General features: G+C 51.6%; 1 protein-coding gene across 1 annotated transcript; it reads right to left on the bottom strand.

The window, feature by feature from the left end:
• Positions 1-314: 314 nt before the first annotated feature.
• Positions 315-14032, bottom strand: LOC135567626 (uncharacterized). Its single transcript, XM_065014919.1, has 2 exons — positions 13800-14032; positions 315-2160 (listed from the first exon to the last, which is right to left on the bottom strand). Exons 1-2 carry the CDS (start codon positions 14030-14032, stop codon positions 315-317), a joined length of 2079 nt encoding a protein of 692 aa, XP_064870991.1.
• Positions 14033-14713: the final 681 nt, after the last annotated feature.

Raw genomic sequence — 14713 nt, 5'->3', positions numbered from 1 at the left:
AGGGATAGAGGGATGGAGGAACGTAGAGGAGGGAGTTAAAAGGAGAAAGAGGCTAAATTGGGAATCTATTACTGAGGTTTCAGTATAGCAGGTCCTCTCTCTCGCCCGTAAACACACAGAAATGTGTTCAAGTGAAAGGGCTTTATAAGTTTCCCTTCTTGGGAGTAATGTGGTTTGAATGGCTGGTAAAATGGGACTGGGAGAATTTCATTCCCGCTCTCTCCCCAGGCGAGTCACCTTTGACCCACGATAATATGAGCCTTTTCTATTTTTTCCCCACTCTTTCCCTGTTCTCCCTCACTCCCTGTTCTCCCTCACTCTCTGTTCTCCATCTCTCCATTTCTCTGTCTGATGGGAAGAAGAAATAAATCGAGGGCACTGGAGCGGCGGGGGATGAGGGAGGATGGGGTTGTGGTACAGATTGAGGGGAGCGGCGGGGGACGGGGAGGATGGGGGTTGTGGTACGGGATGAGGGGGAGCGGCAGGGGATGAGGGAGGATGGGTGTTGTGGTACGGATGAGGGGGAGCAGCGGGGATGGAGGAATGGGGGTTGTGGGGTGAGGGGAATGGGGAATGGGGGTGAGGGGTGAGGGGGAGCAGGGGGATGGGGGAGGATGGGGGTTGTGGTACGGGATGAGGGGGAGCGGCAGGGGATGAGGGAGGATGGGGGTTGTGGTACGGGGTGAGGGGGAGCGGCAGGGGATGAGGGAGGATGGGGGTTGTGGTACGGTATGAGGGGGAGCAGTAGGGGATGGGGGAATGGGGGTTGTGGTACGGGGTGAGGGGGAGCAGCAGGGGATGGGGGAATGGGGGTTGTGGTACGGCATGAGGGAAGCAGCAGGGGATGGAGGAATGGGGGTTGTGGTACGGGGTGAGGGGAGCGGCGGGGGACGGGGGGAGGGATGGGGTTGTGGTACGGTATGAGGGGGAGTGGCGGGGATGAGGAGGATGGGGGTTGTGGTACAGGATGAGGGGGAGCGGGGGATGGGGGAGGATGGGGGTTGTGGTACGGCATGAGGGGGAGCGGTAGGGGATGAAGGAGGATGGGGGTTGTGGTACGGGGTGAGGGGAGCGGCGGGGGACGGGGAGGATGGGGGTTGTGGTATGGAGTGAGGGGGAGCGGCGGGGGATGGGGAATGGGGGTTGTGGTACAGGATGAGGGGGAGCAACGGGGGTGGAGGAATGGGGTTGTGGTACGGCGTGAGGGGGAGCAGTAGGGGATAGGGGAATGGGGGTTGTGGTACGGGGTGAGGGGGAGCAGCGGAGGATGGGTGAATGGGGGTTGTGGTACGGATTGAGGGGGAGCGGCAGGGGATGAGGAGGATGGGGGTTGTGGTATGGGATGAGGGGGAGCGGCGGGGGATGAGGAGGATGGGGGTTGTGTTACGGGATGAGGGGGAGCAGTGGAGGATGGGGGAATGGGGTTGTGGTACGGGGTGAGGGGAAGCAGCAGGGGATGGGGGAATGGGGTTGTGGTACGGGGTGAGGGGGAGCAGCGGGGATGGAGGAATGGGGTTGTGGTACCGATTGAGGGGGAGCAGCGGGGATGGAGGAATGGGGGTTGTGGTACCGGAATGAGGGGGAGCAGCGGGGGATGGAGGAATGGGGGTTGTGGTACGGTTTGAGGGGGAGCAGCGGGGGATGGAGGAATGGGGGTTGTGGTACGGGGTGAGGGGGAGCAGCTGGGGATGGAGGAATGGGGGTTGTGGTACGGTTTGATGGGGAGCAGCGGGGGATGGAGGAATGGGGTTGTGGTACGGGGTGAGGGGGGAGCAGCGGGGGATGGAGGAATGGGGGTTGTGGTGACGGGATGAGAGGGGAGCAGCGGGGGATGGAGGAATGGGGGTTGTGGTACCGAATGAGGGGGAGCAGGGGGGATGGAGGGGGATGGAGGGAATGGGGATGTTGGAATGGTTGTGACGGAGGGGGAGCGGCGGGGATGGAGGAATGGGGGTTGTGGTACGGGTTGAGGGGAGTGGCGGGGATGAGGGGATGGGGTTGTGGTACGGGGTGAGGGGGAGCAGCGGGGGATGGAGGAATGGGGTTGTGGTACGGGGTGAGGGGGGAGCAGCGGGGATGGGGAATGGGGTTGTGGTACGGGTGAGGGGGAGCAGCAGGGGATGGGGAATGGGGGTTGTGGTACCGGGTGAGGGGGAGCAGCTGGGGATGGGGGGAATGGGGTTGTGTTACGGGGAATGAGGGGGAGCAGCTGGGGATGGGGGAATGGGGGGTGTGGTACGGGGTGAGGGGGTGCAGCAGGGGGATGGGGAATGGGGTTGTGGTACGGGAATGAGGGGGGAGCAGCTGGGGATGGAGGGAATGGGGTTGTGGTACGGAATGAGGGGGAGCAGCAGGGGGGATGGGGGAATGGGGGTTGTGGTACGGTTTGAGGGGGAGAAGCAGGGGATGGAGGAATGGGGGTTGTGGTATGGGGTGAGGGGGGAGCAGCGGGGATGGGGAATGGGGGTTGTGGGAGGGATGAGAGGGGAGCAGCGGGGGATGGAGGAATGGGGTTGTGGTACGGAATGAGGGGGAGCAGCGGGGGATGGAGGAATGGGGGTTGTGGTACGGGGTGAGGGGGAGCGGCGGGGGATGGAGGAATGGGGTTGTGGTACGGGATGAGGGGGAGTGGCGGAGGATGGGGGAATGGGGGTTGTGGTACGGAGTGAGGGGGAGCAGCGGGGGATGGAGGAATGGGGGTTGTGGTACGGGTGAGGGGGGAGCGGCGTGGGATGTTGGAATGTGGGTTGTGGTACGGAGTGAGGGGGAGCGCGGGGGATGAGGGAGGATGGGGGGTTGTGGTATGGGATGAGGGGAGCGGCGGGGGATGAGGGAGGATCGGGGTTGTGTTACGGGGTGAGGGGATCAGCAGGGGATGGGGAATGGGGTTGTGGTACGGGGTGAGGGGGAGCAGCAGGGGATGGGAGAATGGGGTTGTGGTACGGGATGAGGGGGAGCAGCAGGGGGATGGAGGAATGGGGGTTGTGGTACGGGGTGAGGGGGAGCAGCAGGGGGATGGAGGAATGGGGTTGTGGTACGGGGTGAGGGGGAGTAGCAGGGGGATGGGGAATGGGGGTTGTGGTACCGAATTTAGTGGGGTGCAGCTGGGGATGGGGTAATGGGGGTTGTGGAGGGGAATGAGGGGGAGCAGCTGGGGATGGGGGAATGGGGGTGTGGTACGGTTGAGGGGGAGCAGCAGGGGATGGGGAATGGGGTTGTGTGGTACGGAGTGAGGGGGAGAAGCAGGGGGATGTGGGAATGGGGGTTGTGGTACGGATTGAGGGGGGTGCAGCTGGGGATGGGGGAAAGGGGGTTGTGGTATGGGGGGGTTGAAGGCTTATTTATTTAGCAAGTGTGTTGTCCAGGACCCAGATTAGCTCATCTGTTTAAATGAAATATCACGCCAATGGGAAGCCCCGTGTCACGCGAGCAGTGGGGACCCATTTCTATCTGCAAGGGACCATGTAATCTATACCACCAGTACTACACACTGAGACCTGGTCCTGCAGCATGACCCACTTTACCAGAGCCATAGACATCAGACGTTCAACGCCACCAATTGTCTGCTGCCGATACGCTGCTGATCAACTGTAGATGATGCTGTGTTGCCCTTTTCTACATGCATTTGTTTTTAACTAAATGTCATTATGAAATGTTTTCCAGGTTCAATTATCTCTTTAGGTTATCCCCGTGAGGCAATGTACATTAAATGGAGTTGACTTGTGGAGAAGGGCATGTTCCAGGCCTCATGCGGGCTCCTATTCTAACATGAAGTCATAAAGTCATGGCATTCAGCTCTCTCAGCACCCACTTACACATGACTGATTGAGTTATGGGTGTGGTAACCTTAGAAGCACAAAACCCAATGCTACAGAAAAACATTTAGCCCTTTCTTAACTTGCTTTCATGCACACAAATTGGGTGAAAGTCGTGGCTCCAGGAAACGTAATCCGCTCAATGTATAAATAATTTGCAGCCGACTACCTTTCATGGTAATAGCATGGTGTGCAGTGTGGATACATGGCCCTGTTTTCGTCCTAGCTGATGTTTAGGTAAGGGTTGACCTAGTGACACGTCACCTCAGCAAAACATATACTGTGAATGATGTCTGCCATCATCTTCTGGGGGAAGAAAAACCTTTGAGATTTGAGGTTTCATTTTCTGTTGAGTGAATACATGGTTAGTCATACACAAACACACACACACACACACACACACACACACACACACACACACACACACACACACACACACACACACACACACACACACACACACACACACACACACACACACACACACACACACACACACACACACACACACACACACCTTCTATCAGGAGAAAGACAAAGCCTATAAAGCTGGAAATAGTAGGATACATAGTAAATTAACTATAGCATTAGGAAGCAATAGTCTACAACTCCGCTTCACTTTCAATTTAACATCAGCTCAGATTAATTAACAGAAAACTACATGCATCTGCCATTAGACTTCATCCTTGTGTGTGCGTGCTTGCGTGCATGCGTGTGTGTGTGCCTATGTGCGTGCTAGCTTGCCTGTGTAGAACTAGATCTCATAATTTCACTCTGGAATTTGCAGTATTATGGATGAATGTCAATTATTTTAAGCATTAATTGCGCGTGGTTACAGGATTAAAACAGAAACAACTTAAAGGGTTATGTTTAGGTATTCATTCTGATGGGTAATGTTTAGGTATTCATTCTGAGGGGTTATGTTTAGGTATTCATTCTGAGGGGTTATGTTTAGGTATTCATTCTGAGGGGTTATGTTTAGATATTCATTCTGAGGGGTTATGTTTAGGTATTAATTCTGAGGGGTTATGTTTAGGTATTCATTCTGAGGGGTTATGTTTAGGTATTCATTCTGAGGGGTTATGTTTAGGTATTCATTCTGGGGGGTTATGTTTAGGTATTCATTCTGAGGGGTTATGTTTAGGTATTCATTCTGAGGGGTTATGTTTAGGTATTATTTCTGAGGAGTTATGTTTAGGTATTCATTCTGAGGGGTTATGTTTAGGTATTCATTCTGAGGGGTTATGTTTAGGTATTCATTCTGAGGGGTTATGTTTAGGTATTCATTCTGAGGGGTTATGTTTAGGTATTCATTCTGAGGGGTTATGTTTAGGTATTCATTCTGAGGGGTTATGTTTAGGTATTCATTCTGATGGCTAGGTATTCCTTAAAGAGGTGGGGTTTCAGGTGTCTCCGGAAGGTGGTGATTGACTCCGCTGTCCTGGCGTCGTGAGGAGTTTGTTCCACCATTGGGGGCCAGAGCAGCGAACAGTTTTGACTGGGCTGGCGGGAACTGTACTTCCTCAGTGGTAGGGAGGCGAGCAGGCCAGAGGTGGATGAACGCAGTGCCCTTGTTTGGGTGTAGGGCCTGATCAGAGCCTGGAGGTACTGAGGTGCCGTTCCCCTCACAGCTCCGTAGGCAAGCACCATGGTCTTGTAGCGGATGCGAGCTTCAACTGGAAGCCAGTGGAGGGAGCGGAGGAGCGGGGTGACGTGAGAGAACTTGGGAAGGTTGAACACCAGACGGGCTGCGGCGTTCTGGATGAGTTGTAGGGGTTTAATGGCACAGGCAGGGAGCCCAGCCAACAGCGAGTTGCAGTAATCAGACGGGAGATGACAAGTGCCTGGATTAGGACCTGCGCCGCTTCCTGTGTGAGGCAGGGTGCAGTACTCTGCGGATGTTGTAGAGCATGAACCTACAGGAACGGGCCACCGCCTTGATGTTAGTTGAGAACGACAGGGGGTGTTGTCCAGGATCACGCCAAGGTTCTTAGCGCTCTGGGAGGAGGACACAATGGAGTTGTCAACCGTGATGGCGAGATCATGGAACGGGCAGTCCTTCCCCGGGAGGAAGAGCAGCTCCGTCTTGCCGAGTTCAGCTTGAGGTGGTGATCCGTCATCCACACGGATATGTCTGCCAGACATGCAGAGATGCGGTCGCCACCTGGTCATCAGAAGGGGGAAAGGAGAAGATTAATTGTGTGTCGTCTGCATAGCAATGATAGGAGAGACCATGTGAGGTTATGACAGAGCCAAGTGACTTGGTGTATAGCGAGAATAGGAGAGGGCCTAGAACAGAGCCCTGGGGACACCAGTGGTGAGCACGTGGTGTGGAGACGGATTCTCGCCACGCCACCTGGTAGGAGCGACCTGTCAGGTAGGACGCAATCAAGCGTGGGCCGCGCGAGAGATGCCCAACTCGGAGAGGTGGAGAGGAGGATCTGATGGTTCACAGTATCGAAGGCAGCCGATAGGTCTAGAAGGATGAGAGCAGAGGAGAGAGTTGCTTTAGCAGTGCGGAGCGCCTCCGTGATACAGAGAAGAGCAGTCTCAGTTGAATGACTAGTCTTGAAACCTGACTGATTTGGATCAAGAGGTCATTCTGAGAGAGATAGCGGGAGAGCTGGCCAAGGACGGCACGTTCAAGAGTTTTGGAGAGAAAAGAAAGAAGGGATACTGGTCTGTAGTTGTTGACATCGGAGGGATCGAGTGTAGGTTTTTCAGAAGGGGGTGCAACTCTCGCTCTCTTGAAGACGGAAGGGGCGTAACCAGCGGTCAGGGATGAGTTGATGAGCGAGGTGAGGTGAGGAGGAGGTCTCCGGAAATGGTCTGGAGAAGAGAGGAGGGGATAGGGTCAAGCGGGCAGGTTGTAGGGCGGCCGGCCGTCACAAGACGAGATTTCATCTGGAGAGAGAGGGAGAAAGAGGTCAGAGCACAGGGTAGGGCAGTGTGAGCAGAACCAGCGGTGTCGTTTGACTTAGCAAAGCGAGGATCGGATGTCGTCGACCTTCTTTTCAAAATGGTTGTGAAGTCATCTGCAGAGAGGGAGGAGGGGGAGGGGAGGAGGATTCAGGAGGGAGGAGAAGGTTGCAAAGAGCTTCCTAGGGTTAGAAGGCAGATGCTTGGAATTTAGAGTGGTAGAAAGTGGCTTTAGCAGCAGAGAGAAAGAGGAAAATGTAGAGAGGAGGGAGTGAAAGGATGTCAGGTCCGCAGGGAGGCGGTTTTCCTCCATTTCCGCTCGGCTGCCCGGAGCCCTGTTCTGTGAGCTCGCAATGAGTCGTCGAGCCACGGAGCGGGAGGGAGGACCGAGCCGGCCTGGAGGATAGGGGACATAGAGAGTCAAAGGATGCAGAAAGGGAGGAGAGGAGGGTTGAGGAGGCAGAATCAGGAGATAGGTTGGAGAAGGTTTGAGCAGAGGAAGAGATGATAGGATGGAAGAGGAGAGAGTAGCGGGGAGAGAGAGCGAAGGTTGGGACGGCGCGATACCATCCGGTAGGGGCAGTGTGGGAAGTGTTGGATGAGAGCGAGAGGGAAAAGGATACAAGGTAGTGGTCGGAGACTTGGAGGGGGAGTTACAACGAGGTTAGTGGAAGAACAGCATCTAGTAAAGATGAGGTCAAAGCGTATTTCCTGCCTTGTGAGTAGGGGGAAAGGTGAGAGGGTGAGGTCAAAGAGGAGAGGAGTGGAAAGAAGGAGGCAGAGAGGAATGAGTCAAAGGTAGGCGTGGGAGGTTAAAGTCGCCCAGAACTGTGAGAGGTGAGCCGTCCTCAGGAAAGGAGCTTATCAAGGCATCAAGCTCATTGATGAACTCTCCGAGGAACCTGGAGGGCGATAAATGATAAGGATGTTAAGCTTGAAAGGGCTGGTAACTGTGACAGCATGGAATTCAAAGGAGGCGATAGACAGATGGGTAAGGAGAAGAGAGAATGACCACTTGGGAGAGATGAGGATCCCGGTGCCACCACCCCGCTGACCAGAAGCTCTCGGGGTGTGCGAGAACACGTGGGCAGACGAAAGAGAGCAGTAGGAGTAGCAGTGTTGTCTGTGGTGATCCATGTTTCCGTCAGTGCCAAGAAGTCGAGGGACTGGAGGAGACATAGGCGGAGATGAACTCTGCCTTGTTGGCCATAGATCGGCAGTTCCAGAGGCTACCGGAGACCTGGAACTCCACGTGGGTCGTGCGCGCTGGGACCACCAGATTAGGGTGGCGCGGCCACGCGGTGTGGAAGCGTTTGTATGGTCTGTGCAGAGAGGAGAGAACAGGGATAGACAGACACATAGTTGACAGGCTACACAAGAGGCTACGCTAATGCAAAGGAGATTGGAATGACAAGTGGACTACACGTCACGAGTGTTCAGAGAGTTAAGCTTACGTAGCAAGAATCTTATTGACTAAAATGATTAAAATGATACAGTACTGCTGAAGTAGGCTAGCTGGCAGAGGCTGCGTTGTTGACTAAGTAGGCTAGTTGGCATTGGCTGGGTTGTTGACACTACACTAATCAAGTCGTTCCGTTGAGTGTAATAGTTTCTACTGTGCTGCTATTCGGGGCTAGCTGGCTGGCTAGCAGTGTTGATTACGTTACGTTGCGTTAAAGAGCGACAATAGCTGGCTGGCTAACCTAGGAAGTCGCTCTAGACTACACAATTATATTTGATACAAAGACGGCTATGTAGCTAGCTATGTAGCTAGCTACGATCAAACAAATCAAGTTGTACTGTAATGAAATGAAATGAAAAATGTGATACTACCTGTGGAGCGAAGCGAAATCGGCCAGTTGTTGAGTGCAGAAGTTCTGTTCGGTAGGCGTTGGCTAGCTGTTGGCTAGCTAGCAGAGTCTCCTATGTTAAGGACGACATAAAACTACACACTCTAAACTACACAATTATCTTGGGTACGAAGACAGCAAAGACAACTATGTAGCTAGCTAACACTACACTAGTCAAGTCGTTCAGTTGAGTGTAATAGTTGTGCTGCTAATCGGTAGACGGTGGACTAGCTAACGGTGGACGTTAGCTAGCTGGCTAGCTGCAGGGCAGTGTAGACTGCGTTAGGACGACGAAATACGATAATTACGCAATTATCTATGATACAAAGACGGCTGTGTAGCTAGCTAAGAAGAAATTGCTAAGATTAGACAAATCAAACCGTTGTACTATAATGAAATGTAATGAAATGTAATACTACCTGCGGACCGAGTGCAGATGCGACCGCTCGCTCCAACCCGGAAGTGACATCACTCACTCATTCTGAGGGGTTATGTTTAGGTATTCATTCTGAGGGGTTATGTTTAGATATTCATTCTGAGGGGTTATGTTTAGGTATTAATTCTGAGGGGTTATGTTTAGGTATTCATTCTGAGGGGTTATGTTTAGGTATTCATTCTGAGGGGTTATGTTTAGGTATTCATTCTGGGGGGTTATGTTTAGGTATTCATTCTGAGGGGTTATGTTTAGGTATTCATTCTGAGGGGTTATGTTTAGGTATTATTTCTGAGGAGTTATGTTTAGGTATTCATTCTGAGGGGTTATGTTTAGGTATTCATTCTGAGGGGTTATGTTTAGGTATTCATTCTGAGGGGTTATGTTTAGGTATTCATTCTGATGGGTAACAGGGAGAGAGAAGAGTAACAGGGAGAGAGAAGAGTAACAGGGAGAGAGAACAGTTACAGGGAGAGAGAAGAGGAACAGGGAGAGAAGACGAACAGGGAGAGAGAAGAGTAACAGGGAGAGAAGAGGAACAGGGAGAGAGAAGAGTAACAGGGAGAGAGAAGAGAAACAGCGAGATAAGAGGAACAGGGAGAGAAGAGGAACAGGGAGAGAGAAGAGGAACAGGGAGAGAAGAGGAACAGGGAGAGAAGAGGAACAGGGAGAGAAGAGTAACAGGGAGAGAGAAGAGTAACAGGGAGAGAAGAGGAACAGGGAGAGAGAAGAGTAACAGGGAGAGAAGAGTAAAAGGGAGAGAAGAGTAACAGGGAGAGAGAAGAGGAACAGGGAGAGAAGAGGAACAGGGAGAGAAGAGGGACAGGGAGAGAAGAGGAACAGGGAGAGAAGAGTAACAGGGAGAGAGAAGAGGAACAGGGAGAGAAGAGGAACAGGGAGAGAAGAGGAACAGGGAGAGAAGAGTAACAGGGAGAGAGAAGAGTAACAGGGAGAGAGAAGAGTAACAGGGAGAGAATAGTAACAGGGAGAGAAGAGGAACAGGGAGAGAAGAGTAACAGGGAGAGAGAAGAGTAACAGGGAGAGAGAAGAGTAACAGGGAGAGAAGAGGAACAGGGAGAGAAGAGGAACAGGGAGAGAAGAGTAACAGGGAGAAGAAGAGGAACAGGGAGAGAGAAGAGGATCCGGGAGAGAGAAGAGGAACAGGGAGAGAGAAGAGTAACAGGGAGAGAGAAGAGGAACCGGGAGAGAGAAGAGTAACAGGGAGAGAGAAGGAGAACAGGGAGAGAGAAGAGTAACAGGGAGAGAGAAGAGGAACCGGGAGAGAGAAGACAACAATTTGGGCAGGTTGTTTAGAGTTGTGTTCCCTTTACAGCGAGGTCACACTCTCTTCCATTAGCCCTGAACCTGTTCATTACTAACCTGCAGATGTGAGCTGCCCCCCTCTGACCTTTGTCAACCCTCTTGATTAGTGTGGTCGCTTCTAGGGCATCAGAATGTGGGGTTGGTGTGTGTGTGCACTGTATATGTAAGTTCACGTTCACGTTTATGTGTTCATATTCATGTGTGTGATCATAATCATGTGTGTGTTCATGTTCATGTGTGTGTGTTCATGGTCATGTTCATGTGTGTGTGTGTGTGTTCATATTCATCTGTGTGTGTTCATGTTCATGTGTGTATTCATGTTCATGTGTGTGTGTGTGTGTGTGTTCATATTCATCTGTGTGTGTGTGTGTTCATATTCATCTGTGTGTGTGTTCATGTTCATGTGTGTGTTCATGTTCATGCGTGTGTGTATGTGTGTTCGTGGTCATGTTCATGTGTGTGTGTGTGTGTGTGTGTGTGTGTGTGTGTGTGTGTGTGTGTGTGTGTGTGTGTGTGTGTGTGTGTGTGTGTGTGTGTTCATGGTCATGTTCATGTGTGTGTGTGTGTTCATGGTCATGTTCATGTGTGTGTTCATGTTCATGTGTGTGTTCATGTTCATGTGTGTGTTCATGTTCATGTGTGTGTGTGTGTGTGTGTGTTCATGGTCATGTTCATGTGTGTGTTCATGTTCATGTGTGTGTTCATGTTCATGTGTGTGTTCATGTTCATGTGTGTGTGTGTGTGTGTGTGTGTGTGTGTGTGTGTGTGTGTGTGTGTTCATGGTCATGTTCATGTGTGTGTTCATGTTCATGTGTGTATATGACATGTGCCCCTTCATGGACTCGCATTTACAGTACCGGTCAAAGGGTGTGCAGAGCTGTTAACAAGGCAAAGGGTGTGCAGAGCTGTCAACAAGGCAAAGGGTGTGCAGAGCTGTCAACAAGGCAAAGGGTGTGCAGAGCTGTCAACAAGGCAAAGGGTGTGCAGAGCTGTCAACAAGGCAAAGGGTGTGCAGAGCTGTCAACAAGGCAAAGAGTGTGCAGAGCTGTCAACAAGGCAAAGGGTGTGCAGAGCTGTCAACAAGGCAAAGTGTGCAGAGCTGTTAACAAGGCAAAGGGTGTGCAGAGCTGTCAACAAGGCAAAGGGTGTGCAGAGCTGTCAACAAGGCAAAGGGTGTGCAGAGCTATCAACAAGGCAAAGAGTGTGCAGAGCTGTCAAAAAGGCAAAGGGTGTGCAGAGCTGTCAACAAGGCAAAGGGTGTGCAGAGCTGTCAACAAGGCAAAGGCTGTCCAGAGCTGTCAACAAGGCAAAGGGTGTGCAGAGCTGTCAACAAGGCAAGGGGTGTGCAGAGCTGTCAACAAGGCAAAGAGTGTGCAGAGCTGTCAACAAGGCAAAGAGTGTGCAGAGCTGTCAACAAAGCAAAGGGTGTGCAGAGCTGTCAACAAGGCAAAGGGTGTGCAGAGCTGTCAACAAGGCAAGGGGTGTGCAGAGCTGTCAACAAGGCAAAGAGTGTGCAGAGCTGTCAACAAGGCAAAGAGTGTGCAGAGCTGTCAACAAGGCAAAGAGTGTACAGAGCTGTCAACAAAGCAAAGGGTGTGCAGAGCTGTCAACAAAGCAAAGGGTGTGCAGAGCTGTCAACAAGGCAAAGGGTGTGCAGAGCTGTCAACAAGGCAAAGAGTGTGCAGAGCTGTCAACAAGGCAAGAGTGTGCAGAGCTGTCAACAAGGCAAAGGTTGTGCAGAGCTGTCAGCAAGGCAAAGAAGTGTGCAGAGCTGTCAACAAGGCAAGAGTGTGCAGAGCTGTCAACAAGGCAAAGGGTGTGCAGAGCTGTCAACAAGGCAAGGGGTGTGCAGAGCTGTCAACAAGGCAAAGAGTGTGCAGAGCTGTCAACAAGGCAAAGAGTGTGCAGAGCTGTCAACAAGGCAAAGAGTGTGCAGAGCTGTCAACAAGGCAAAGAGTGTACAGAGCTGTCAACAAAGCAAAGGGTGTGCAGAGCTGTCAACAAAGCAAAGGGTGTGCAGGCTGTCAACAAGGCAAGGGTGTGCAGAGCTGTCAACAAGGCAAAGAGTGTGCAGAGCTGTCAACAAGGCAAAGGGTGTGCAGAGCTGTCAACAAAGGCAAAAGAGTGTGCAGAGCTGTCAACAAGGCAAAGGGTGTGCAGAGCTGTCAACAAGGCAAAGGGTGTGCAGAGCTGTCAACAAGGCAAAGAGTGTGCAGAGCTGTCAACAAGGCAAAGGGTGTGCAGAGCTGTCAACAAAGCAAAGGGTGTGCAGAGCTGTCAACAAGGCAAAGGGTGTGCAGAGCTGTCAACAAGGCAAGGGGTGTGCAGAGCTGTCAACAAGGCAAAGAGTGTGCAGAGCTGTCAACAAGGCAAAGAGTGTGCAGAGCTGTCAACAAGGCAAAGGGTGTGCAGAGCTGTCAACAAGGCAAAGAGTGTGCAGAGCTGTCAACAAGGCAAGAGTGTACAGAGCTGTCAACAGGCAAAGGGTGTGCAGAGCTGTCAACAAGGCAAGGGGTGTGGAGAGCTGTCAACAAGGCAAAGAGTGTGCAGAGCTGTCAACAAGGCAAAGGGGTGTGCAGAGCTGTCAACAAAGCAAGGTGTGCAGAGCTGTCAACAAGGCAAGGTGTGCAGAGCTGTCAACAAGGCAAGGGAGTGTGCAGAGCTGTCAACAAGGCAAAGAGTGTGCAGAGCTGTCAACAAGGCAAAGAGTGTGCAGAGCTGTCAACAAGGCAAAGGGTGTGCAGAGCTGTCAACAAGGCAAGGGGTGTGCAGAGCTGTCAACAAGGCAAAGAGTGTGCAGAGCTGTCAACAAGGCAAAGAGTGTGCAGAGCTGTCAACAAGGCAAAGAGTGTGCAGAGCTGTCAACAAGGCAAAGGGTGTGCAGAGCTGTCCAAAGGCAAGGGGTGTGCCAGAGCTGTCAACAAGGCAAGAGTGTGCAGAGCTGTCAACAAGGCAAGGGTGTGCAGAGCTGTCAACAAAGCAAAGTGTGCAGAGCTGTCAACAAGGCAAAAAAGGTGTGCAGAGCTGTCAACAAGGCAAGGGTGTGCAGAGCTGTCCAGCAGGCAAGAGTGTGCAGAGCTGTCAACAAGGCAAAGATTGTGCAGAGCTGTCAACAAGGCACAGAGTGTACAGAGCTGTCAACAAAGCAAAGGGTGTGCAGAGCTGTCAACAAGGCAAAGGGTGTGCAGAGCTGTCAACAAGGCAAAGGGTGTGCAGAGCTGTCAACAAGGCAAAGGGCGGCTACTTTGAAGAATCTGTTTAACGCTTTTTTGATTACTACATTATTCCATATGTGTTATCTCATAGTTTTGATGTCTTCACTATTTTTCTACAATGTAGAAACCCTGGAAGGAGTTGGTGTGTCCAAACTTTTGACTGGTACTGTATGTGTTACATGTGTGTGTAGTGTGTGTGTGTGTAATGTGTGTGAGAGGGTCAGCCTCTGCGTGTGTTTCTCACCTCCTGTCCCTCTTCCTCAGCCCTTTCAAGTCAGTAAACTGCAAGATGGCACTGGCAGGCTTTGTCTTTTCAGGGTCTACAGGAGACACCTCAATGAGGGCAGTAGCAGAGGCAGCTCTCTGTTGGAAGTTAATGGAGCAGCCCTTCACAAACAACAAATCCCCAAGGGTCTCCTTCTCCTCACCTCTGTCTACAGGGTTTTTATTTACATAGCTGGCTTTATGAGCTTTCATCACCACGCCACTCTAATGGCTTTTAGAAGAACTGCTTTGAGTTGCTGTTGTAAATGGAGATTTGGGACGGCAGGTAGCCTAGTGGTTAGAGCGTTGGGCCAGTAACCGAAAGGTTGCTAGATTGAATCCCCGAGCTGACAAGGTAAAAATGTGTCGTTCTGCCCCTGAACAAGGCAGTTAACCCACTGTTCCTAGGCCGTCATTGTAAATAAGAGTTTGTTCTTAAACTGACTTTCCTAGTTAAATAAAGGCAACAAAAAAATGATTGTGTTGAGGGTCTGCTGATCTTGAGCCTGTGTGTGTGTCATGTGATTTCTTGGGGCAAAATGACAGTTGTTGTGTATGGCTGAATGTCGGACAGGTCTGCATGTTGTACATTTTATATGTTGCATCGTCTAGGACCATACCATGTGTAATCTCATAGTCTAGGACCATACCATGTGTAATCTCATAGTCTAGGACCATACCATGTGTAATCTCATAGTCTAGGACCATACCATGTGTAATCTCATAGTCTAGGACCATACCATGAGTAATCTCATAGTCTAGGACCATACCATGAGTAATCTCATAGTCTAGGACCATACCATGTGTAATCTCATAGTCTAGGACCATACCGTGTGTATTCTCATAGTCTAGGACCATACCATGAGTAATCTCAGTCTAGGACCATACCATGTG

This window comes from Oncorhynchus nerka, unplaced genomic scaffold (assembly GCF_034236695.1).
Source record: "Oncorhynchus nerka isolate Pitt River unplaced genomic scaffold, Oner_Uvic_2.0 unplaced_scaffold_1920, whole genome shotgun sequence".
NCBI lineage: Eukaryota > Metazoa > Chordata > Actinopteri > Salmoniformes > Salmonidae > Oncorhynchus > Oncorhynchus nerka.
This window is presented reverse-complemented; position numbering and strand designations above follow the sequence as displayed.